The sequence below is a fragment of the Nerophis lumbriciformis genome, linkage group LG03 (genome assembly GCF_033978685.3).
Source record: "Nerophis lumbriciformis linkage group LG03, RoL_Nlum_v2.1, whole genome shotgun sequence".
NCBI classification, from domain to species: Eukaryota; Metazoa; Chordata; class Actinopteri; order Syngnathiformes; family Syngnathidae; genus Nerophis; species Nerophis lumbriciformis.
In genome coordinates, this window is record NC_084550.2 from 60,735,001 (window position 1) to 60,760,264 (window position 25,264).

The 25,264-nt window shown below is 40.6% G+C and overlaps 2 protein-coding genes across 6 annotated transcripts in view; one reads left to right on the forward strand and one right to left on the reverse strand.

Annotated features, from left to right (window-relative positions):
- The window catches only part of ruvbl1 (RuvB-like AAA ATPase 1), a 37,396-nt gene extending 24,021 nt beyond the window's left edge, over positions 1-13,375 (reverse strand). Inside the window, exons 1-4 of the mRNA XM_061940669.2 lie at positions 13,090-13,375; positions 8,461-8,547; positions 8,229-8,361; positions 5,751-5,902 (exon numbers count right to left, since the gene is read on the reverse strand). Of these exons, the coding sequence (XP_061796653.2) occupies positions 5,751-5,902; positions 8,229-8,361; positions 8,461-8,547; positions 13,090-13,230 (513 nt within the window). The 5' untranslated portion in view covers positions 13,231-13,375. The remainder of the gene's footprint in view (positions 1-5,750; positions 5,903-8,228; positions 8,362-8,460; positions 8,548-13,089) is intronic.
- eefsec (eukaryotic elongation factor, selenocysteine-tRNA-specific) overlaps positions 12,558-25,264 on the forward strand; it is a 42,769-nt gene continuing 30,062 nt past the window's right edge. The window contains exons 1-2 of one of the 5 annotated variants that reach the window (XM_061940621.2): positions 12,558-12,620; positions 18,100-18,460. In XM_061940621.2, coding sequence (XP_061796605.2) covers positions 18,166-18,460 — 295 coding nt within the window. In that variant the 5' untranslated portion in view covers positions 12,558-12,620; positions 18,100-18,165. The other 4 variants (XM_061940628.2, XM_061940614.2, XM_061940607.2 and 1 more) reach the window with 4 other exon arrangements.

Genomic DNA, 25,264 nt, shown 5'->3' on the forward strand with positions numbered 1-25,264 from the left:
TGATCATTTTAAACCCACGGGATGAGATCTTGCGTGGAGCCCCAGATCAAGGGAGATTATCAGTGGTTTTGTATGTCTTCCATTTTCTCATAATTGCTCCCACAGTTGATTTTTTCACACCAAGCTGCTTACCTATTGTAGATTCACTCTTCACAGTCTGGTGCAGGTCTACAATTATTTTCCTGGTGTCCTTCGACAGCTCTTTGGTCTTGGCCATAGTGGAGTTTGGAGTCTGACTGTTTGAGGCTGTGGACAGGTGTCTTTTATACAGATAACAAGTTCAAACAGGTGCCATTAATACAGGTAACAAGTGGAGGACAGAAGAGCTTCTTAAAGAAGAAGTTACAGGTCTCTGAGAGCCAGAGATCTTCCTTGTTTGAAGTGACCAAATACTTATTTTCCACCATGATTTACAAATAAATTCTTTAAAATTCCTACAATGTGAATTCCTGGATTTTTTTTCACATTCTGTCTCTCACAGTTGAAGTGTACCTATGATGAAAATTACAGACCTCTGTCATCATTTTAAGTGGGAGAACTTGCACAATCGGTGGCTGACTAAATACTTTTTTGCCCCACTGTATCTGCGACTTATAGTCCATACTATAAGCCACAGATATTTACATAATATATGGGCAAAAAATACCGTATTTTTCACACTATAAGTCGCAGTTTTTTCCATAGTTTGGCCGGAGGTGCGACTTATGTGTGAAATTATGAACACATTAGCGTAAAATATCAAATAATATTATTTATCTCATTCACGTAAGAGACTAGATGTATAAGATTTCATGGGATTTAGCGATTAGGAGTGACAGATAAACGTATAGCATGTTCTATATGTTATAGTTATTTGAATGACTCTTACCATAATATGTTACGTTAACATACCAGTTGGTTATTTATGCCTCATATAACGTACACTTATTCAGCCTGTTCACTATTCTTTATTTATTTTAAATTGCCTTTCAAATGTCTATTCTTGGTGTTGGCTTTTATCTAATACATTTCCCCCAAAAATGCGACTTATACTTCAGTGCGACTTGTATGTTTTTTTCCTTTTTATTATGCATTTTCGGCCGGTGCGACTTATACTCCGGAGCGATTTATACTCCGAAAAATACGGTAAATAAACATCTACAGAATCTTTCTGAGTAAATAACTTGTTTTACAACGTATATATCTGCGACTTATAGTCCATACTGTAGCCAGTGTTTTTCAACCTTTTTTGAGCCAAGGCACATTTTTTGCGTTCAAAAAATCCGGAGGCACACCACCAGCAGAAATCATAAACTCAGTTGACAGTTAAAAGTCATTGTCGCAATTGTTGGATATGCCTTTAAACCATAACCAAGCATGCATCACTATAGCTCTTGTCTCAAAGTACCGTAGGTGTACTGTCACGACCTGTCACATGACGCCATGACTTATTTGGAGTTTTTTTGCTGTTTTCCTGTGTAGTGTTTTAGTTCTTGTCTTGCGCTCCTATTTTGGTGGCTTTTTCTCTTTTTTTGGTATTTTCCTGTAGCAGTTTCATGTCTTCCTTTGAGCGATATTTCCTGCATCTACTTTGTTTTTGCAATCAAGAATATTTCAGTTGTTTTTATTCTTCTTTGTGGGGACATTGTTGATTGTCGTGTCATGTTCGAATGTACATTGTGGACGCCGTCTTTGCTCCACAGTAAGTTTTTGTTGTCGTCCAGCATTCTGTTTTTGTTTACTTTGTAGCCAGTTCAGTTTTAGTTTCGTTCTGCATAGCCTTCCCTAAGCTTCAATGCCTTTTCTTAGGGGCATTTGCCTTTTGTTTATTTTTGGTTTTAAGCATAAGACACATTTTTACCTGCATTTACAAAGCAATTAGTTACTGGCTGCCACCTACTGATATGGAAGAGTGTTACACGGTTACTCTGCCGAGCTCTAGACAGCACCGACACTCAACAACAACAACACATAATTTGCAGACTATAATTACTGGTTTGCAAAAATGTTTTTAACCCAAATATGTGAAATTTAGCACCCAAAGCGTGATCTATCAAGGTTGTAGCTGTTCTGCGTGAGCGGTTTTGTGTCGTTCAGAGACGGCGTGCAAACTGGCAGTTGTGCAGAAATAGCTGTGAGAAAGGAGGCGGTGCTTAGACTTAGACAAACCTTAATTTTTTTGCTGTTTTCCTGTGTAGTGTTTTAGTTCTTGTCTTGCGCTCCTATTTTGGTGGCTTTTTCTCTTTTTTTGGTATTTTCCTGTAGCAGTTTCATGTCTTCCTATGAGCGATATTTCCCGCATCTACCTTGTTTTAGCAATCAAGAATATTTCAGTTGTTTTTATTCTTCTTTGTGGGGACATTGTTGATTGTCGTGTCATGTTCGAATGTACATTGTGGACGCCGTCTTTGCTCCACAGTAAGTTTTTGTTGTCGTCCAGCATTCTGTTTTTGTTTACTTTGTAGCCAGTTCAGTTTTAGTTTCGTTCTGCATAGCCTTCCCTAAGCTTCAATGCCTTTTCTTAGGGGCATTTGCCTTTTGTTTATTTTTGGTTTTAAGCATAAGACACATTTTTACCTGCATTTACAAAGCAATTAGTTACCGGCTGCCACCTACTGATATGGAAGAGTGTTACACGGTTACTCTGCCGAGCTCTAGACAGCACCGACACTCAACAACAACAACACATAATTTGCAGACTATAATTACTGGTTTGCAAAAATGTTTTTAACCCAAATATGTGAAATTTAGCACCCAAAGCGTGATCTATCAAGGTTGTAGCTGTTCTGCGTGAGCGGTTTTGTGTCGTTCAGAGACGGCGTGCAAACTGGCAGTTGTGCAGAAATAGCTGTGAGAAAGGAGGCGGTGCTTAGACTTAGACAAACCTTAATTTTTTTGCTGTTTTCCTGTGTAGTGTTTTAGTTCTTGTCTTGCGCTCCTATTTTGGTGGCTTTTTCTCTTTTTTTGGTATTTTCCTGTAGCAGTTTCATGTCTTCCTATGAGCGATATTTCCCGCATCTACCTTGTTTTAGCAATCAAGAATATTTCAGTTGTTTTTATTCTTCTTTGTGGGGACATTGTTGATTGTCGTGTCATGTTCGAATGTACATTGTGGACGCCGTCTTTGCTCCACAGTAAGTTTTTGTTGTCGTCCAGCATTCTGTTTTTGTTTACTTTGTAGCCAGTTCAGTTTTAGTTTCGTTCTGCATAGCCTTCCCTAAGCTTCAATGCCTTTTCTTAGGGGCATTTGCCTTTTGTTTATTTTTGGTTTTAAGCATAAGACACATTTTTACCTGCATTTACAAAGCAATTAGTTACCGGCTGCCACCTACTGATATGGAAGAGTGTTACACGGTTACTCTGCCGAGCTCTAGACAGCACCGACACTCAACAACAACAACACATAATTTGCAGACTATAATTACTGGTTTGCAAAAATGTTTTTAACCCAAATATGTGAAATTTAGCACCCACAGCGTGATCTATCAAGGTTGTAGCTGTTCTGCGTGAGCGGTTTTGTGTCGTTCAGAGACGGCGTGCAAACTGGCAGTTGTGCAGAAATAGCTGTGAGAAAGGAGGCGGTGCTTAGACTTAGACAAACCTTAATTGTTTTGCTGTTTTCCTGTGTAGTGTTTTAGTTCTTGTCTTGCGCTCCTATTTTGGTGGCTTTTTCTCTTTTTTTGGTATTTTCCTGTAGCAGTTTCATGTCTTCCTATGAGCGATATTTCCCGCATCTACCTTGTTTTAGCAATCAAGAATATTTCAGTTGTTTTTCTCCTTCTTTGTGGGGACATTGTTGATTGTCATGTCATGTTCGAATGTACATTGTGGACGCCGTCTTTGCTCCACAGTAAGTTTTTGTTGTCGTCCAGCATTCTGTTTTTGTTTACTTTGTAGCCAGTTCAGTTTTAGTTTCGTTCTGCATAGCCTTCCCTAAGCTTCAATGCCTTTTCTTAGGGGCATTTGCCTTTTGTTTATTTTTGGTTTTAAGCATAAGACACATTTTTACCTGCATTTACAAAGCAATTAGTTACCGGCTGCCACCTACTGATATGGAAGAGTGTTACACGGTTACTCTGCCGAGCTCTAGACAGCACCGACACTCAACAACAACAACACATCATTTGCAGACTATAATTTCTGGTTTGCAAAAATGTTTTTAACCCAAATATGTGAAATTAGATCATCTCCCACGGCACACCAGACTGTATCTCACGGCACACTAGTGTGCCGCGGCACAGTGGTTGAAAAACACTGCTATAAGCCACAGATAGTTACGTAATATATGGGCAAAAAATAATGGTTAGAAAAATGTTGTGGGTGCGACTTTTACACCAGTGCACTATATTTAATCTGGAAAATACAGTATGCAGACTCCTCTATTCTTTTTTTAACAAAGTATTTGTCCCATATACTGTAGGTCAGGGGTGCTCATTACGTCGATCGCGAGCTACCGGTCGATCTCGGAGGGTGTGTCAGTCGATCACCAGCCAGGCATGAAAAAAATAGTCCTAAAAATGAGCGATCATAAATCTTCACTATGATGTCACTTGATTGACATTCACGGCACCCGAGGGTCTTCTGAGATGACGCTGGCTGCTGCCAGCTCATTAAAATTACCGACAGGAAGGCGAGAAACACTTTATTTCAACAGACTCTGGCGCCGTACCTGTCGTCAAAACTCCAAAGACCGACTGCACAGTTGCGCTAACAAAATAAGAGTCTCAGAAAGCTGGCGTGCACAAGCTAGCAAGCTACGGAGTTTGCCGACAATGTATTTCTTGTAAAGTGTATACAAAGGAGTACGGAAGCTGGACAAATAAGATGCCAAAAAGCAACCACTTTCATGTGGTATTGGACAGAAAGGAGGACTTTTTTCTCCTCCATTCGAAAATGCGGACGGTTTTAGCACCACTGTCTGATTCCAATCAATGCAAGTCATCACAATCAGGTAATACACCAACTTATATTCTTGTCTTCATGAAAGAAAGGAATCTATATGTGTTAAACTTGCTTGTATTATCTTTAAACACCTTCAACTTGTTAACAATATTAACTATATGTGTTAAACATGCTTGTATTATCATTAAACACCTTTAACTTGTTAACAATATTAACTATATGTGTTAAACATGCTTGTATTATCTTTAAACACCTTTAACTTATTAATAATATTAACTACCGGTATATGTATTAAACATGCTTGTATTATCATTAAACACCTTTAACTTGTTAACAATATTAATTATATGTATTAAACATGCTTGCATTATCTTTAAACACCTTTAACTTGTTAACAATATCAACTATATGTATTAAACATACTTGTATTATCATTAAACACCTTTAATTTATTAACAATATTAACTATATGTATTAAACATTCTTGTATTATCATTAAACACCTTTAATTAATTAACAACATTAACTATGTGTTAAACATGATTGCATTATCATTAAACACCTTTAATTTATTAACTATATGTGTTAAACATGATTGCATTATCATTAAACACCTTTAACTTATTAACAAAAACATATATTTCATAAATAAGTAAATATAAATTATATATATGAATGAGGTAGATCCCCACGACTTGATCAATTGAAAAGTAGCTCGCCTGCAGAAAAAGTGTGAGCACCCCTGCTGTAGGTTGTCCAATAATACTCTTATTAAAGTGAGTTTGAATGGTAGAAAGACAGCATATTTACTGTTCTGGCTCCAATGTACATTTGGTATGTTTTGGATTCATCAACGGTGTCAATCTGACCTTGAGCTGCTTGGTGCCCTTGCCCGTCTTCAGGCCGATGATGACGTGGCTGATGGTCTTCCCGTAGCCGCCCATGGGGTTCTCCGTCTCACAGGGGGTCAGCTCTGTCACCTCGCCCTCGTACACCTCCTTCGTCTCTTTGATACGCAGCCCTGCAAGGGAGAGGACCGCCACGACATGAATGCCTTTGTGTTCTTGTGCACGTGATGTGCCTCAGATCCCCGCCAACATTCCTGGGCCTCGTTTTCTTAAAAAGTCTTGTTCCGCTTTGGTGCAGCGGGTGCTTGGGGGTCGTAGATGGTGAGGCACAGACTCTAATTGGATCGGTGGTGACAAGCTCGCTGGAGATCGGGTTCTCGCGGCGCAAGCTACGGTGATGAGGACCACCTATTGATGTTTCCTTCCTGTGCTAGATCAGCTTTGTTATTCTCAGATCACATGGCATCCTATACAATTTAGCACACAAAGCGTGATCTATCAAGGTTGTAGCTGTTCTGCGTGAGCGGTTTTGTGTCATTTAGAGACGGCGTGCAAACTGGCAGAAATAGCTGTGAGAAAGGAGGCGGTGCTTAGACTTAGACAAACTTTAATGATCCACAAGGGAAATTGCTTGTCAACATACACTATATTGCCAAAAGTATTTGGCCGCCCATCCAAATGATGAGAATCAGGTGTCCTAATCACAGGTGTATAAAATCAAGCACTTAGGCATGGAGACTGTTTCTACAAACATTTGTGAAAGAATGGGCCGCTCTCAGTGATTTCCAGCGTGGACCTGTAATAGGTGTGCAACTAATCCAGTCGTGAAGTTTTCATCACTCCTAAATATTCCAAAGTCAACTTTATTACAAGAAAAGTGAAGAGTTTGGGAACAACAGCAACTCAGCCACCAAGTGGTAGGCCACGTAAATCGACGGAGAGGGGTCAGCGGATGCTGAAGCGCATAGTGCAAAGACTTTCTGCACAGTCAGTTGCTACAGAGCTCCAAACTTCATGTGACTTTCCAATTAGCCCACGTACAGTACGCAGAGAGCTTCATGGAATGCGTTTCCATGGCCGTGCAGCTGCATCTAAGCCATACATCGCCAAGTCCAATGCAAAGCGTGGGATGCAGTGGTGTAAAGCACGTCGCCACTGGACTCTACAGCAGTGGAGACGCCTTCTCTGGACTGATGAATCACGCTTTTCCATCTGGCAATCTGATGGACCAGTCTGGGATTGGAGAACGCTACATTTCGGACTGCGTTGTGCAGAGTGTGAAATTTGGTGGAGGAGGAATTATGGTGTGGGGTTGGTTTTTCGGGAGTTGGGCTTGGCCCCTTAGTTCCAGTGAAAGGAACTTTGAATGCTCCAGGATACCTAAACATTTTGAACAATTCCATGAGATGGCACTTCAAGTTCATATGTGAGTGAAGGCAGGTGGCCAAATACTTTTGGCAATATAGTTTATGTGGACTGTGAAAAATAAAAAATATTGGACATATTGTCTTTTCAGCAATATCATTTTCTGATTTCATAGCTGCCGGATGACTTAAAGGGCTGATTCAAACAGATTTACCGTATTTTTCGGACTATAAGTCGCAGTTTTTTTCATAGTTTGGCCGGGCTCCAGTGCGACTTATATATGTTTTTTTCCTTCTTTATTATGCATTTTTGGCAGGTGCGACTTATACTCCGAAAAATACGGTAATTGATGGCGTCCGCTAGCCTTTTTCACCCCCCCAAAAAAATTATTGCAACTTGCATTTTTTTGTGCCTGAAACATTTCAGAGCACGCTCGCATGCAGCTAGTGCCACCTTCAACTTGCTAAGAAAGTGAGTTCTGTTCTAGATGCACTGCAGGACTGCTTCTAAAATGCCCATCAAAAAAACTGTTACATGTCTGAAAACAACCAAACATCACAGGTCAGTGCAGGATGACCGGAATGTGCAGTAAATGAGTGTTTCCATGGTGAACGCTGTGTCGTATACACAAAAACATCATTTAAATCCGGTGGGGTGGGCTGCGCCACTTTTCTATTGTACAGAGTCTGAGTAAATCGCACGCGACACGCCCACTAATAGTACACAATAAATAGTAGGCTTGCCTGAGGTTAAAATAAATGTATAAATCTTTTTTATTTAAAAAATAATTTAAATAAAAAATGTTTACAAATATATATATATTAAAAAAAAATTATTTTTTTTAAAATCAATAATCAGTACAAATAGGAATCATGTTTCAATCTAAAATCTTTTTTTTTTTACACCCATAGTAGAAATACGCAACTTTTTCCACATTTTTTAATAAATACCAGCATTTTATGGTAAAAGGTACTTGCGGTTCAACCTTTATAAATGATGCTTATGGTCTGCCAGAGAATAAGAAGACATAGCAGGGGGATCCCAATTGTCTTTTTCCAAAAAAGCGACAAATCCAGCGACTTTCTCAAGTCTTATTGGTCACCTTTGAGGACTAACAGACGAAGTGATGCTCACCTATCGCCCTTCTAAAATTCTCCATCAGTACTTCTGTCTTTTTGATCTCCGACGAGTAGACCTCGCTGCCCACCATGGGGCAGAAAGGCACCTTGTTGCCCAGCTCCTGTGCTATCGCTAAAGCCAGTGCCGTCTGAAAGGGAGAGGAGCGAGAAATAAAAAAAACACTTTCAAAGAAAAAGGTGTTGAAACACATTTGTCCTGCTCATGCTGTGATGACAAGTTTGTTTACCTTTCCAGTGCCCGGTGGTCCAGCCAGTAAAACTGCCCTTCCTGCCATCTTCTTGGAGCGGATCAGGTCAACAATAATGCCACAAGCCTGAAAAATGCACATGTATATAAACACAAAGAGGACTAAAACCAAGTAAGGGGATTGAATGATGCGTACTTGATGTACTTGAATTTATGCATGAGCAAAAACCACACAATAATTCATTATTTTACATATACCGTATTTTTCAGACTATAAGTCGCAGTTTTTTTCATAGTTTGGCCGAGGATGCGACTTATACTCAGGAGCGACTTATGTGTGAAATATTAACACATTAGCGTAAAATATCAAATAATATTATTCATCTCATTCACGTAAGAGACTATGGGTTGTACTTGTATAGCGCTTTTCTACCTTCAAGGTACTCAAAGCGCTTTGACACTACTTCCACATTTACCCATTCACACACACATTCACACACTGATGGCGGGAGCTGCCATGCAAGGCGCTAACCAGCAGCCATCAGGAGCAAGGGTGAAGTGTCTTGGGTGAAGGTTGGTACTAGGTGGGGATTGAACCAGGGACCCTTGGGTTGCGCACGGCCACTCTCCCACTGCGCCACGCCGTCCCCTAGACGTATAAGATTTCATGGGATTTAGCGATTAGGAGTGACAGATTGTTTGGTAAACGTATAGCATGTTCTATATGTTATAGTTATTTGAATGACTCTTATAGGGATGTCCCGATCCAGGTTTTTGCACTTCCGATCCGATACCGATATTGTTTTTGCATTTCCGATCCGATACCGATACTGGCCTATCCGAGCATGTATTAAAGTTTAAAGTTACTTAGCCTACTTAGTTGTCAGAATCATGTTGAAAAGGGTTTTAGTACTCTTGATAACAACTAGCCAGCTGAATTAGGGGAGTTTGAATAGTACACAATGGTTGGTAACAAGAAACTGACCTGTTTATTCAAGGATAAACACAAAATAGACAAAATTATACATGACAAACAGAAATGGCATCATTGAAACTAGGGCTGGGCGATATGGCCTTTTTTTAATATTGCGATATTTTAAGGCCATATTGCGATACACAATATATATCTCGATATTTTGCCTTAGCCTTGAATGAACACTTGATGCATATAATCACAGCAGTATGAGGATTCTATGTGTTTTGATTGATTGATTGAGACTTTTATTAGTAGGTTGCACAGTGAAGTACATATTCCGTACAATTGACCACTAAATGGTAACACCCCAATAAGTTTATCAACTTGTTTAAGTCGGGGTCCACTTAAATTGATTCATGATACAGATATATACTATCAGATATATACTATCATCATAATACAGTCATCACACAAGATAATCACATTGAATTATTTACATTACCGGTATTTATAATCCAGGGTGTGGAGGGGGGTGCCGGATGTAAGTGTCAAAAAGACAGCCAAAAGAGTTTGATATGAGAATAAATCTAAAGTTAAAATATAGGGTAGAAATGCACCCATTTGCAGGAAATGTAGTCTTGATTTTCAAAATGTTCTTTCAAGGCTTGCATGTCTACATTAAAACATTCTTCTTCATACTGCATTAATATATGCTACTTTTAAACTTTCATGCAGAGAAGGAAATCACAACTAAAAAAATCACTAATTTTTTCATACGGTGTTGATGTGGAAATTTTTGCCTCTGCATTTTGATGGTGTGGACGTGTGGCACCGAATGGAGATAAGCGTCTGGACAGACGTCACAATATTTGAACAATGATGACGAAAACTATTGTCTTATGTGTTATGCGCTTATTTTTTTATTTGATTTTGTGCGTGGCATAGATTTGCTATGCGCAGAGGACGCTTGAACAGCGCGCACCTTAGAGGGAGCGTTGCTCGCACGGCTGCGCTAGCATCACAGCTAACGTTAGCCATGCTGCTACCTCTCTGCTCGGGGAGGACGTATACGTATGTGACGTATGACGTGACAGTATGTGACGTATGTCGTGACAGTATGTGACGTGTGTAAGAAGGTGCGCTTGCTGTCTGTGAGAGGGAGACACAGGAAAGAGTGAGAAGAGCCTGTCGTGTAATGCCAGCAGCTAAAAGCAACTGCGTGAGAATTCACAGACCTGTGGATGTGTTGAAGGTGTGCTGGAAAATGCGGAACGGAAATTACGGAGCAGCAGAAAAGTGCAATGTATTATTTAAATCGGTGCGTTGGAAAACACGGGCCGGAGTTTTTTTTTTAAACTGGATCTGGATCGACATTTTCCCATGCCTTGCCGATACGCAATTTTTGGCAAATATCGGCAGCCGATCCGATCCAAATATCGGATCGGGACATCCCTAGTATAGCATGTTCTATATGTTATAGTTATTTGAATGACTCTTACCATAATATGTTACGTTAACATACCAGTTGGTTATTTATGCCTCATATAACGTACACTTATTCAGCCTGTTGTTCACTATTCTTTATTTATTTTAAATTGCCTTTCAAATGTCTATTCTTGCTGTTGGCTTTTATCAAATACATTTCCCCAAAAAATGCGACTTATACTCCAGTGCGACTTATATGTTTTTTTCCTTCTTATATATGCATTTTCGGCCAGTGTGATTTATACTCCAAAAAATACGGTAATCCTGCTGCACCAACAAGCCAATATGATGTACGATACTGAAACATTTCAGGTCGATTACGGTGACATCAGAGTTGACCTTTTCCCACACTGCTTGTAGCTCACCAAATTAGGGGTGTAACGGTACACAAAAATTTCGGTTCGGTACGTACCTCGGTTTAGAGGTCACGGTTCGGTTCATTTTCGGTACAGTAAGAAAACAACAAAATATACATTTTGGGGTTATTTATTTACCAAATTTGCAAAATCTTCCACCAAACATATTTTTCTTAGTGGAATATTTGATGTGAAGTAATGGGAACCTTGGATAGGTCAATAATTCATAATAACATTGATTTTGATGCAATATTACGTTTTGAGCAATGACAGTTTGAAAGAAAAAAAACAGCTTTGTTTTATTAGTCAACTTTTTCTATATTACATTTCACCTTTAAGCTTTATTTATTTCACTTTTGTTATGTTTTTCATTATTTGAATAGTATTTTTAGAACGTGCCGTGGGCCTTTAAAACATTAGCTGTGGGCCGCAAATGGCACACTTTTGACACCCCTGCTATAGATAATACAAAATTAAATGTGATAAATCTGTGGATAAAAAGCAGAGCCTGGCGAAGCATGCGAGTTTATCATAACTCTCTCTCTCTCTCTGTCTCTGCCCCTCCCTCACAATTTGTTTTGTTTTCAACCCCTTCTTAACCCTGAACGTACATTGAAAATACACGCAACCCTAACTCAAAATGCCGGACATTTGAGGCATTTAAGAAACTCCGCCCTGATAGCTCCGCAAAAGAGGACATGTCCGGTGAAAAGAGGACGTATGGTCAGTCTATCGTAGCCCGTTAGCTGCTAGCATGCCGTGTGTTGTGCCTCGGTGTGCATTGTTTACACAACGTGCGTTACGCTACTTAATATGTCCGTGTGGAAACTCGTTCGGTACACCTCCGAACCGAACCGGAACCCCCCTACCGAAACAGTTCAATACAAATACACGTACCGTTACACCCCTACGCCAAATTAATGTGGCGCGAATCAAGGCACAACACAACACATTTGTTGTCGTTTGAAAAAGTAGCACCCGAGAGTTTTTGCGGAGAGCGTAAAAAATGTGGGCAGCAGTAGCCGCGACTTTTGTTATTAAAGATGATGCAAATTTGCAAGTACAGTAGAAATGAAGTTTGAAAATGATTATTCCCAACGGGGTAATTTGTTTATTTTTGGTCTTGTACTCCCTGCACAAACACTCGGGACTAAAAAATAGTTGACTGTTTTATTTCCAACTTTTCTACATTTGTTTTCAATACTTTTCTTCCATCTTCTGCTCACTGCTCCCCTCACCTCCCAGACGGTGGAACAAGGGGATGGGTCAAATGCAGAGAGTATTTTCACCACACCTAGCATGTGTGCGTGACTATCAGTGGAAATTTAATTGTACTTTTCCAGAAGTATGAACACACATTTGTTGCCGGAAGTGCGTTGCCATGGAAACAGTAATCAACGCGCTGAGGAAAGAAGTTCTGCCGATTAAAATGACCAAAGTAAGGTAAATATTGTTGACATATTGTTATGAATGTGTGTGTGTTACTACATTATATACATACTTAGTCTGAATATAAAACGTTGGTGGAGGGTTTTGAAGTTGTTTTAAAGGGCTTTGAAGGCTAAAAAAGACAAAAACATGTGTGTTCTTGTCTCGTAATGATTATGAAAAAGTGCACTTCCCTTTAAAGATGAATGTCCACTAGGTCTGATGACCTCCCTTCCATTTTGTTCTGTCAACTTGCAGCATTTCTCACATGCAGTTGTTTTAGGGGTATCGTTCGTGTGGATGTTTTTGGTATTTTGCAGCGTGTTTCTTTTGGATCCTGCAGCATTTTCCCGTTGCATTTGCTTTTAAAGATGCTTTCGATTGTTTGTGTTGCATCCCAGTCGTTGTGTTTGTGAACAACGTGTTTTACGAACATGTTCAGTTGTCGGACTCATTATTAGTCATAAATGAAGGTTAACGTTACCTCCCTGGCAGATTCCTGCCCCACCAAACCACACGCTGTCTGTTTGGCGTTCCCGGCCTCATCCAAGCCAAGTCCTTTGACGTGACTGTGAGAAGCGATGCGTTGAGTCTTCGTGGTGCTCTTCACCTCCTCAATCTTCATGGCGGCGTGTGTCGTTTGCGTCCCAAAAGTCGGTTAACGTCTCACAAAACGATGGCCGCCAAAACTCAAAACGCAGGAAGAATGGTTTCCATGTGGGGTTACTAGGGAAAGTTTGGCGGAAGTGGTACCCTTGAAGTCACGCCCAGTTTTGCGTTTTACGCCACACAATTGGATAAGGACAGCACCGGGAGCATTTTAACTGGCTGTGTTTTCTGTCAATCATTGTTGTTACCGGAAATACACTCGGGAGAGTTTACATTTCCGTTTTGGCGTTTTCTGTCGTTTTGGAAACTGCCAGAAACATTAACCGTGAGTTAAAGAAATGCCAAATAACATTGCATAATGGAGGGTTTTAATAAGCATAGCTCAAAATACAAGAAGACTGGTTTCCATGTGGGGTTATTAGGGAAAGTTGGCGGAAGTGATATACTTTAAGGTCACGCCCAGTTTTGCGTTTTACGCCACACAATTGGATAAGGACAGCACCGGGAGCATTTTAACTGGCTGTGTTTTCTGTCAATCATTGTTGTTACCGGAAATACACCCGGGAGAGTTCACATTTCCGTTTTGGCGTTTTCTGTCGTTTTGGAAACTGCCAGAAACATTAACCGTGAGTTAAAGAAATGCCAAATAACATTGCATAATGAAGGTTTTTAATAAGCATAACTCAAAATACAACAAGACTGGTTTCCATGTGGGGTTACTAGGGAAAGTTGGCGGAAGTTGTAACCTTGAAGTCACGCCCAGTTTTGCGTTTTACGCCACACAATTGGATAAGGACAGCACCGGGAGCATTTTAACTGGCTGTGTTTTCTGTCAATCATTTTTGTTACCGGAAATACACTCGGGAGAGTTTACATTTCCGTTTTGGCGTTTTCTGTCGTTTTGGAAATTGCCAGAAACATTAACCGGGAGTTAAAGAAATGCCAAATAACATTGCATAATGGAGGTTTTTAATAAGCATAACTCAAAATACAAGAAGACTGGTTTCCATGTGAGGTTACTAGGGAAAGTTGGCGGAAGTGGTATACTTCTATGAACACAGATACAACTGTATCTACGACGGATACTGCAATACAAAATAGTCTCTCTCTTTTTGATGAAATAACATTAGAGGAACTATTACAGCTTGTAAGTGGGATAAAACAAACAACATGTTTACTTGACCCACTTCCTGGGAAACTTATCAAGGAGCTTTTTGTATTATTAGGTCCATCAGTGCTAAATATTATAAACTTATCACTTTCCTCTGGCACTGTTCCCCTAGCATTCAAGAAAGCGGTTATTCATCCTCTGCTCAAAAGACCTAACCTCGATCCTGACCTCATGGTAAACTACCGACCGGTGTCCCACCTTCCCTTTATTTCGAAAATCCTCGAAAAAAAATTGTCGCACAGCAGCTAAATGAACACTTATTGTCTAACAATCTCTGTGAACCTTTTCAATCCGGTTTCAGAGCAAATCACTCTACGGAGACAGCCCTCGCAAAAATGACTAATGATCTACTGCTAACGATGGATTCTGATGCGTCATCTATGTTGCTGCTTCTTGATCTTAGCGCTGCTTTCGATACCATCCATCCATCCATTTTCTACCGCTTATTCCCTTTGGTACCGTCGATCATAATATTTTATTAGAGCGTATCAAAACACGTATTGGTATGTCAGACTTAGCTTTGTCGTGGTTTAACTCTTATCTTACTGACAGGATGCAATGCGTCTCCCATAATAATGTGACCTCGGACTATGTTAAGGTAACGTGCGGAGTTCCTCAGGGTTCGGTTCTTGGCCCTGCACTCTTTAGTATTTACATGCTGCCGCTAGGCGACATCATACGCAAATACGGTGTTAGCTTTCATTGTTATGCTGATGACACCCAACTCTACATGCCCCTAAAGCTGACCAACATGCCGGATTGTAGTCAGCTGGAGGCGTGTCTTAATGAAATTAAACAATGGATGTCCGCTAACTTCTTGCAACTCAACGCCAAGAAAACGGAAATGCTGATTATCGGTCCTGCTAAACACCGACATTTATTTAATAATACCACCTTAACATTTGACAACCAAACAATTACACAAGGCGAATCAGTAAAGAATCTGGGTATTATCTTCGACCTAACTCTCTCGTTTGAATCACACATTAAGAGTGTTACTAAAACGGCCTTCTTCCATCTCCGTAATATCGCTAAAATTCGTTCTATTTTATCCACTAGCGACGCTGAGATCATTATTCATGCGTTCGTTACGTCTCGTCTCGACTACTGTAACGTATTATTTTCGGGTCTCCCTATGTCTAGCATTAAAAAATTACAGTTGGTACAAAATGCGGCTGCTAGACTTTTGACAAGAACAAGAAAGTTTGATCATATTACGCCTATACTGGCTCACCTGCACTGGCTTCCTGTGCACTTAAGATGTGACTTTAAGGTTTTACTACTTACGTATAAAATACTACACGGTTTAGCTCCGTCCTATCTTGTCGATTGTATTGTACCATATGTCCCGGCAAGAAATCTGCGTTCAAAGAACTCCGGCTTATTAGTGATTCCCAGAGCCCAAAAAAAGTCTGCGGGCTATAGAGCGTTTTCTATTGGGGCTCCAGTACTATGGAATGCCCTCCCGGTAACAATTAGAGATGCTACCTCAGTAGAAGCATTTAAGTCCCATCTTAAAACTCATTTGTATACTCTAGCCTTTAAATAGCCCCCCTGTTAGACCAGTTGATCTGCCGTTTCTTTTCTTTTCTCCTCTGCTCCCCTTTTCCTTGAGGGGGGGAGGGGGGGGGCACAGATCCGGTGGCCATGGATGAAGTGCTGGCTGTCCAGAGTCGGGACCCGGGGTGGACCGCTCGCCTGTGCATCGGCTGGGAACATCTCTGCGCTGCTGACCCGTCTCCGCTCGGGATGGTGTCCTGCTGGCCCCACTATGGACTGGACTCTTACTATTATGTTGGATCCACTATGGACTGGACTCTCACAATATTATGTCAGACCCACTCGACATCCATTGCTTTCGGTCTCCCCTAGAGGGGGGGGGGGGGGTTACCCACATATGCAGTCCTCTCCAAGGTTTCTCATAGTCATTCACATCGACGTCCCACTGGGGTGAGTTTTTCCTTGCCCGTATGTGGGCTTTGTACCGAGGATGTCGTTGTGGCTTGTGCAGCCCTTTGAGACACTTGTGATTTAGGGCTATATAAATAAAGATTGATTGATTGATTGATTGATACTTTAAGGTCACGCCCAGTTTTGCGTTTTACGCCACACAATTGGGTGAGGACAGCACCGGGAGCATTTTAACTGGCTGTGACTTCTGTCAATCATTGTTGTTACCGGAAATACACCCGGGAGAGTTTTCATTTCCGTTTTGGCGTTTTCTGTCGTTTTGGAAACTGCCAGAAACATTAACCGTGAGTTAAAGAAATCACAAATAACATTGCATAATGGAGGTTTTAATAAGCATAACTCAAAACACAGGAAGACTGGTTTCCATGTGGGGTTACTAGGGAAAGTTGGCGGAAGTGGTATACTTTAAGGTCACGCCCAGTTTTGCTCTTTACGCCACACAATTGGATAAGGACAGCACCGGGAGCATTTTAACTGGCTGTGTTTTCTGTCAATCATTTTTGTTACCGGAAATACACTCGGGAGAGTTTACATTTCCGTTTTGGCGTTTTCTGTCGTTTTGGAAATTGCCAGAAACATTAACCGTGAGTTAAAGAAATGCCAAATAACATTGCATAATGGAGGTTTTTAAAAAGCATGTCAATGTTTGTTTTGCTAACACAATTCAGCGTCGTTAGTTACTTTTAACTAGTTGAGCTAACACGAGAAAGGGACGAGGTGTAGGTGTTTTTTTTTAAAAGTTATATATAAAACTAGACGAATGCAGCTGAGATAGGCTCCAGCACCCCCCGCGACCCCGAGAGGGACAAGCGGTAGGAAATGGAAGGATGGATGGATGAAGCAATTCTTGAAGGAATTGCGTGTGAATGCTCCAATGCTAAAGTTGAACTGTGAAATGCTGACAGAATGTAGTATGATTGTAAGAATAGTTTGAATGTTGGAATGTTGAAGAGTTTGAATTTCCAGGAAAACCGGAATTTGGTTTGGAACTTGGGAAAGTGTTAGTTTGAATGTCCAAGAGGAGTGGAATGTTTTGATGTTGGAATGGTTTGAATATGTTGAAAAATGTGGGAATTGTGGAAGTTGGAAAAATGTCCCATTCTTTTGAATGGGAATTTCCTGGAAATTTGGGGAAAAGCGGGATTTTTTGAAAATGATTAGGAGCATGAATGTCCTTAATGAAGTGCATTGGTTGGTGTTAGAATTGTTGAAATCGGGCAAGAAATGTTGAAGTCGCAAATGGTATTATGGAATTTCGGGAAAACCGGAATTTGGTTTGGAACTTGGGAAAGTGTTAGTTTGAATGTCCAAGAGGAGTGGAATGTTTTGATGTTGGAATGGTTTGAATATGTTGAAAAATGTGGGAATTGTGGAAGTTGGAAACATGTCCCATTTATTTGAATGGGAACTTCCTGGAAATTTGGGGAAAAGCGGGATTTTTTTGAAAATGATTAGGAGCATGAATGTCGTTAATGAAGTGCATTGTTTGGTGTTAGAATTGTTGAAATCGGGCAAGAAATGTTGAAGTCGCAAATGGTATTATGGAATTTCGGGAAAAACTGGAATTTTTTTGACCTTGGAAAAATGATAGTTTGAATTCCCAGAATGATGGAATGGGTTGAAGAAGGTAGAGCGCGCCAAAATCTGGAGAAGAAGAATAAATAGATGAATGTTGGTGTAGAAATACATAATAATGTAATGTTATGCTGTGTGCACGTAAGTAAATGTATGTTTTAATGACAGTGTCACGGCAGTGAGTCCACGGTCCGAGCAAGAAAGTACCCCTAAACGAGGCGACAGCTCGTCAACATGGCTGACGGCCGGACTGAAACATTGAATTTCAACGTTGGAGTTCTGGGACATGTCGACAGCGGCAAGACGTCGCTGGCTCGGGCGCTGAGCAGCACCGCCTCCACGGCGGCCTTCGACAAGAACCCTCAGTCTCGTGAGAGAGGCATCACCCTGGACCTCGGCTTCTCCTCCTTCACCGTGGACCTTCCGGGTCACCTGCAGGACAAGAAGGGCCAGCAGCCCTATGACAGCCTGCAGTTCACCCTGGTAGACTGCCCGGGACATGCCTCTCTCATTCGGACTATTATTGGCGGTAAGGTATTCATGTTATACAGGGCCTGAGAGCACCGATTTAGGTTTCATCCATTAATTTGTTGTCTTGTCATCACTTTTCTCTGGAAGGCCGCCGTACCACAACTTATGGTTCCGTGACTGAGATCTTAATTTAAAATAAATCAACATTGCCCATTTAAAGTCAATTTAATTGGTGCTAGGCCCCCCAAAACCAAATAAAATGGTCGAGTACTTTGAGTTTGAGTTTAAAGTCAGTTAAAATTAAGTCCCAACGATAGTCTCACACACACTAGGTGTGGTAAAATTATCCTCTGCATTTGACAGGTGAGGGGAGCAGTGAGCAGCAGCGGTGGCCGCGCTCGGGAAACATTTTGGTGATTTAACCCCCAATTCCAACCCTGGATGCCGAGTGCCAAGCAGAGAGGTAATGGCTCCCATTTTTATAGTCTTTGGTATGACTCGGCTGGGGGTTTGAACTCACAACCTTCTAGTCTCAGGGCAGACACTCTAACCCAGGCCTGGGCAATTATTTTGACTCGGGGGACACATTTAGAGAGAAAAATGTGTATCTATTTTTAGGAACACTAATACAAAACTTTACAATAATGTCTGATTGAATGCTAAAAACGTTACGACAGACCGCCTTAAAAAAACGTAATGGAATTTAAAATGTTTCTATGAACGATAAAACACTGAATATTGACAAAATATGAACGTCACACCCCATTTCGATCGACATATTTTACAATCAAGTGAAACGCAACAAAAATGCAACAAACAGTGAAATATAAACGCAAAGTGTACAAAATAAACCCACCTACAATCTGATATACCACTAAGTTTAGAACTTTGTTGTGAAAATCTCCTTTTGCGTGTGTGGAAACGCTCCCCACCCACACTTCTTGGTGCCTCCTCTGAGCTGCTGTGATGTCCGTTACCATAGTAACTAATTAGAGGACCATAGTAACTAATTAGATGACCTGACTTTTCTCAGCTATTGGTACCTGTTTTTGTGTATTTGGGATCTGCATAAGTCTCGAAAATGTGAAATCAAACCAATGGAGACATGGCGGAGATATTTATAAAATAATCTTGCCTTCCTATGTCCAAACAGGCCGTTTTAGAATTTGCCGAATTTGTGACGTTTACCCAAAGTGCTTTGCGTGATGTCGTCAATAAGCTCCTCCTTTTTCTCTATCCTCTTGTTGTGGGGCAGACTGGCTCGTACATGCACATGCATCCTCCGTCGCTGCCATTTCTAATACAAAGCAGCGTATAGTTCTAACGTAGATCTGTCAGTAGAATCGCTATGGAAGCACAAAAAAACTACAACATGTAAGTGGAGGCACGTGAATAAGAGCGCCCACAAAACGATGCATCAAAAAGCGTCTTGAAGACTGCAACATTTTGACCAGAGAACCACCATTACATGTTTTGTAGACCACAAGGGAGTATTTTAAATGTAGAAACAAAATCATGATATGACCCATTTAAGTACATTTTTGGCTGAAGTTTATTGTTAACATACTTTTTACTTTAAATTGAGTATTTTTGTGAAGGAGAAACACTACTTTTACTCCATTAAATAGTTACATTCAGATTGCTACATTTAATCATCCATTTTCTACCGCTTATTCCCTTTGGGGTTGCACCTGGGGATAAGTTGATTGGCAACACTAAATTGGCCCTAGTGAGTGAATGTGAGTGTGAATGTTGTCTGTCTATCTGTGTTGGCCCTGCGATGAGGTGGCGACTTGTCCAGGGTGTACCCCGCCTTGCGCCCGATTGTAGCTGAGATAGGCTCCAGCGCCCCCCGCGACATTTAATCATATCAACATTATATTCAATTATAGCCTATTAATTATTGCTTGCAGAGAAGTTATTTTGGCTCGTTTGAGAGTCTTCTTCCAGCGGGAACGGTCGCATGACTCTGTTTCACCAATCCAACGTAGCCACTAGCAGTGTTGGGTTACCGTTACTAGTTACTTTATTTCAAATGTAACTCAGTTACTAACTCAGTTACTTAAACCAAAAAGTAATGCGTTACTGTGAAAAGTAACTATTGAGTTACTTATATATATATTTTTTATTTTTTTTTAAGGCCCCATTTAATGCCCTTTTAGCCTTCATTTCAGTACTGTTATTGCAGTGGAGAATAATACAATGTGTTGATCAACTTGACATGCATTTGCATCACTGAACTCTGCTAAGCAATGTGGTCTACATACAACACACAAAGACAAAGATATGTTTCAAAGGGCCAATTTGTTTCAGGCCAGAACAAATTGACAAAACTATTTTAAATAGCAGCAACATAACATAAATAAGTAACAAACAGCATAATAACAACATAGCTGTAAACCAAGGGAGGCACACACTACATACACAAAGCCTAACCAGGCGTTTTTTTATCTCAAGGAATTCTGAAATAAAATCATGTCTGAAGCCCAGAAGACTCTACACATTTCCCCAGTTTTAGTTTAGAGATAAGGAAAGATTGGCCTGGCCCACTAGCATCCCTCTTTATGTTTGTGAACTCTATAGTCTATAAATGTAGGGTGATATGATAATCAAACACTCTAAAAGTCTAGAATGAAAGAGTATATAAGAGAATTGACAGTGTGTGTGTCTCTCTTTACTAGCTTCGTCAAAGCATGTTGCTTTTGTAGCTGTTTCAGCAGATTTGAATTGCTAGGATAGGATCTTTGATCCAAGACACAACTTACATTCAACTAAAATGTTCTTTTCTTTGTGGTCGACAAAAGAAAAGTATTGAGAATATCTCCATGTTAAGAAACTCTGCTTCGGGCTTCGCCATGATGTCTTGTTAGTAAACACAGACACGCCCCCTCCCACACACACAGACAGCCTCTTTCTTGTCGCCTCTTCCGCAGCGCTGCAATAAAACACACTCAGATCTTCTCAGTTTCTAGCCGATACTACATAAAAATAACGTAAAATAACGCAGTAACGCGTCATGTAGTAACGGTAACTGAGTTACTGAATATAAAACACAACGCGTTAGATTACTATTTACCGCCGAAAGTAACGGCGTTAGTCCCAACACTGGCCACTAGTGACCTTTAACTCCATTTCACCAATCGAGCGAAGCCTGGCAGTCACATGACCACACTTACACACTGTAAATAGTGACACATCATAACTTGTCCATGTTTACTTGCAAAGTATGAAAAGGACATTTATGGCATCACGCGTGTCAGTAAAAATGTTCACATTTCAACCTATAAGAACTAAACTAGAAACTACAAAAAACATGTTGCGCTAAGTTGTAGATGTTTTGGATGTTTTAGTGGCGCTATACTATCATGAGCCCAGTTATAATATAAGTAAATGTAAAATGTGCATATTTTGTAGTTCATCCTGTAGTAATAGTCACTCACTCACTCACTCACTCACTCACTCACACACGGTTTTAGTGCAAGTACCATTAAAAATAGCTCCTGAACAATTTAGAAGTTACTTTGTAGTTTTTTCACTGAATACTTTTATTCAAGTAATTGTTTGGATGAATACTTCTTTACTTGAGTCCCATTACTGTAAAGTAACAGTACTCTTACTTGTGTAAAATGCTAGCCACCTGTGATTATTTTATGATGGTGGTAATTTTCCTCATGCAATAATCATAATACTCCTACGTTCCATCCTGCTGGCTTGTTCCCGCATACTTCCAGTAGGGGGTGCCAGCCACACAGTAGCCCAGGGGTGTCAAACTCATTTTAGCTCAGGGGCCCATGGAGGAAAATCTGTGCACACGCGGGCCGGACTATTAAAATCATGGCATTAAAACTAAAAAATAAAGACAACTTCAGATTGTTTACTTTGTCTTACGTTGGCCAAAAATAAAACAAACACATTCTGAAAATATTACAATAAATGTATAGAAAAAAAATACCGGCAGCGGTAAAGTTTAGATCCATGAAGGAAAGAAGAAAGTGAATGAACGTTAATAACTGAATACATATGCATAAAAATTAGTTTTCTTTTGTATTATTTGTTTTAATGAATTAAGTAACGTTTATTACAACCTTCTTCCAAAACACAATATAGAATGTGAGATATAACAAGATAATGCATACATTTATCATTTGTTTTCAACACCGTTACAAAAAAGTGGGACCCCAAAAATTTACTGTGGGACCCCATTTTTGTGACTTGATGGGGTCCCTGGGACCCCATTTTAAAAATTCCTAGCGCCAACACTGATAGAGTATTGAACAAAACAGCAGCAGGCGTCTGTGGCCTGCGGGCCGGTTCTACTACTAATCAAATATCATCCCGGGGGCCATAGATCATTCATTCGCCGCTGGTCGGCTCTGGCCCGCGGGCCTTGACTTTGACACTTAGGCAGTAACCCCTACATTTTTTTAATATTTCTTCAAAATGAAAGATATTGACAGTACTTATCAATCAATCAATGTTTACTTATATAGCCCTAAATCACGACTGTCTCAAAGGGCTGCACAAGCCACAACGACATCCTCGGCTCAGATCCCACATCAGGGCAAGGAAAATCTCAACCCAGTGGGACAATGAGAAACCTTGGAGGGGACCGCAGATGTGGGGACCCCCCCTGGGCGACCGGTGCAATAGACGTTAGTGGATCTAGCATAATATTGTGAGAGTCCAGTCCATAGTAGAGCTAACATAATAGTGAGAGTCCAGTCCATAGTAGAGCTAACATAATAGTGAGAGTCCAGTCCATAGTGGATCTAACATAATAGTGAGAGTCCAGTCCATAGTAGAGCTAACATAATAGTGAGAGTCCAGTCCATAGTGGGACCAGCAGGAGACCATCCCAAACGGAGACAGGTCAGCAGCGCAGAGACGTCCCCAACCGATGCACAGGCGAGCGGTCCACCCCGGGTCCCGACTTTGGACAGCCAGCGCTTCATCCATGGCCACCGAACCTGTGCCCCCCTCCTCCACGAAGGAGAGGGGGGCAGAGCAGAAAAGAGACGGCAGATCAACTGGTCTAAAAGGGGGGTCTATTTAAAGGCTAGAGTATACAAATGAGTTTTAAGATGGGACTTAAATGCTTCTACTGAGGTAGCATCTCTAACTGTTACCGGGAGGGCATTCCATAGTGCTGGAGCCCCAATAGAAAACGCTCTAAGGCCCGCAGACTTTTTTTGGGCTCTGGGAATCACTAATAAGTCGGAGTTCTTTGAACGCAGATTTCTTGCCGGGACAATCAGCAAGAAAGGATGGAGCTAGACTGTGTAGTATTTTATACGTAAGTAGTAAAACCTTAAAGTGCACAGGAAGCCAGTGCAGGTGAGCCAGTATAGGCGTAATATGGTCAAACTTTCTTGTTCTTGTCACTTACTTGTTACTTAAAACATAATCAAATAAAATGTTTAACTCCCAACGTTTTGTCACAAAAAACCCTCCAGAGTGGTGAAGCGGTCATTCTATTAAAGTGTGAAAGATACATGAATACTGTCTCATTCATCCAGGTCTTTATAATCTCAGGGCATTAAATCGATCGCTACTGGACTGTTTGGTTTGTCTTTGAAGACATTTCGCCTCTCATCCGAGTAGGCTTCATCAGTTCATGCTCATAGACTTAAATTGGTCAGATCTATTCTTAGACTTAGATTGATCTAATTTAGTCTAGCGGCTGGTGCCAAAACCCCAAATATTTATACTCCAAAAACCATCAGAACCCTCATCACAGAGCTAATAATGTTCCTGCCAGCCCACAGGCCTAAGAGAAAGAGCATAGGCATTTGAGGGAAGCCCTTAAAACCCCAGCTGGCCGTGTGTGAAAAGTGCATCCAGTTCCAGAAATAACAAAAACAGAGTGGATCAGGAGGAGAAGGTGACAGATGCAAAAATATTGTCATTCCATATGTATCAGGTCTGTCTGAGAAACTCAGAAGAATGTTTAACCAACACAACATCCCAGTACACTTCAAACCAGGCAACACCCTGAGACGTGCATCCTAAAGACCGGACAAAAACAATCTGGTGTATGCAGTATATGAATGTACTGATTCATATATTGGGGAGACAAAACAACCACTAAGCAGACACATGGCACAAACTCTTAAGACCAAGACTCAGCTGTCTACCTGCACCTCAGGGAGAAACAGCACTCCTTTGAGAACAAACATATACAGATTCCGGACAGGGAGGACGGATGGTAAGAAAGAGGACTGAGGGAAGCCATCTATGTCAAGGTTGAAAAACCCTCCCTGAACAGAGGAGGTGGTCTGCGACACCACCTGTCTCCCACATACAACACCGTCCTTTCAACCATTCATAAAAGACTGTGCAATTTAGCCTCCAACAAATAACAGGAGTTAGAAACATTTGTGCTATTTGTTTACAACTGAATTGAATGCTAACGTGGGGGATTTCGGTTATTTTGGACTGGTAGTAGTGGATCCACATACCTTAACGCTAACGAGGTGTAATTACACTTCAATGATTGTCGTTGGCTTTGGCAGTAGGATTGCTCAATTGTATCAAAACAGTTGGTTTTCTCACTACAGTAGGGCGAAACCATCCTTACCCTGGTTTTTTGAGTATAAATAATTGGGGTTTTGGTACCAGCCACTAGACGAGATCTGACCGATTGAAGTCTAAGACTAGATCTGACCAATTTAAGTCTATGAGCATGAACTGATTAAGCCGACTCGGATGAGAGACACAATGTCTTCTAAGACAAACTAAACATGCCCCTTAAAATACATACGTCAATACTGTGTTTCCAATATAGTTAAAATTTTAAGGAAATTATATTTTATTTAGTTATTAATATTATCATTATTATTATAATTTATATATATATATATAT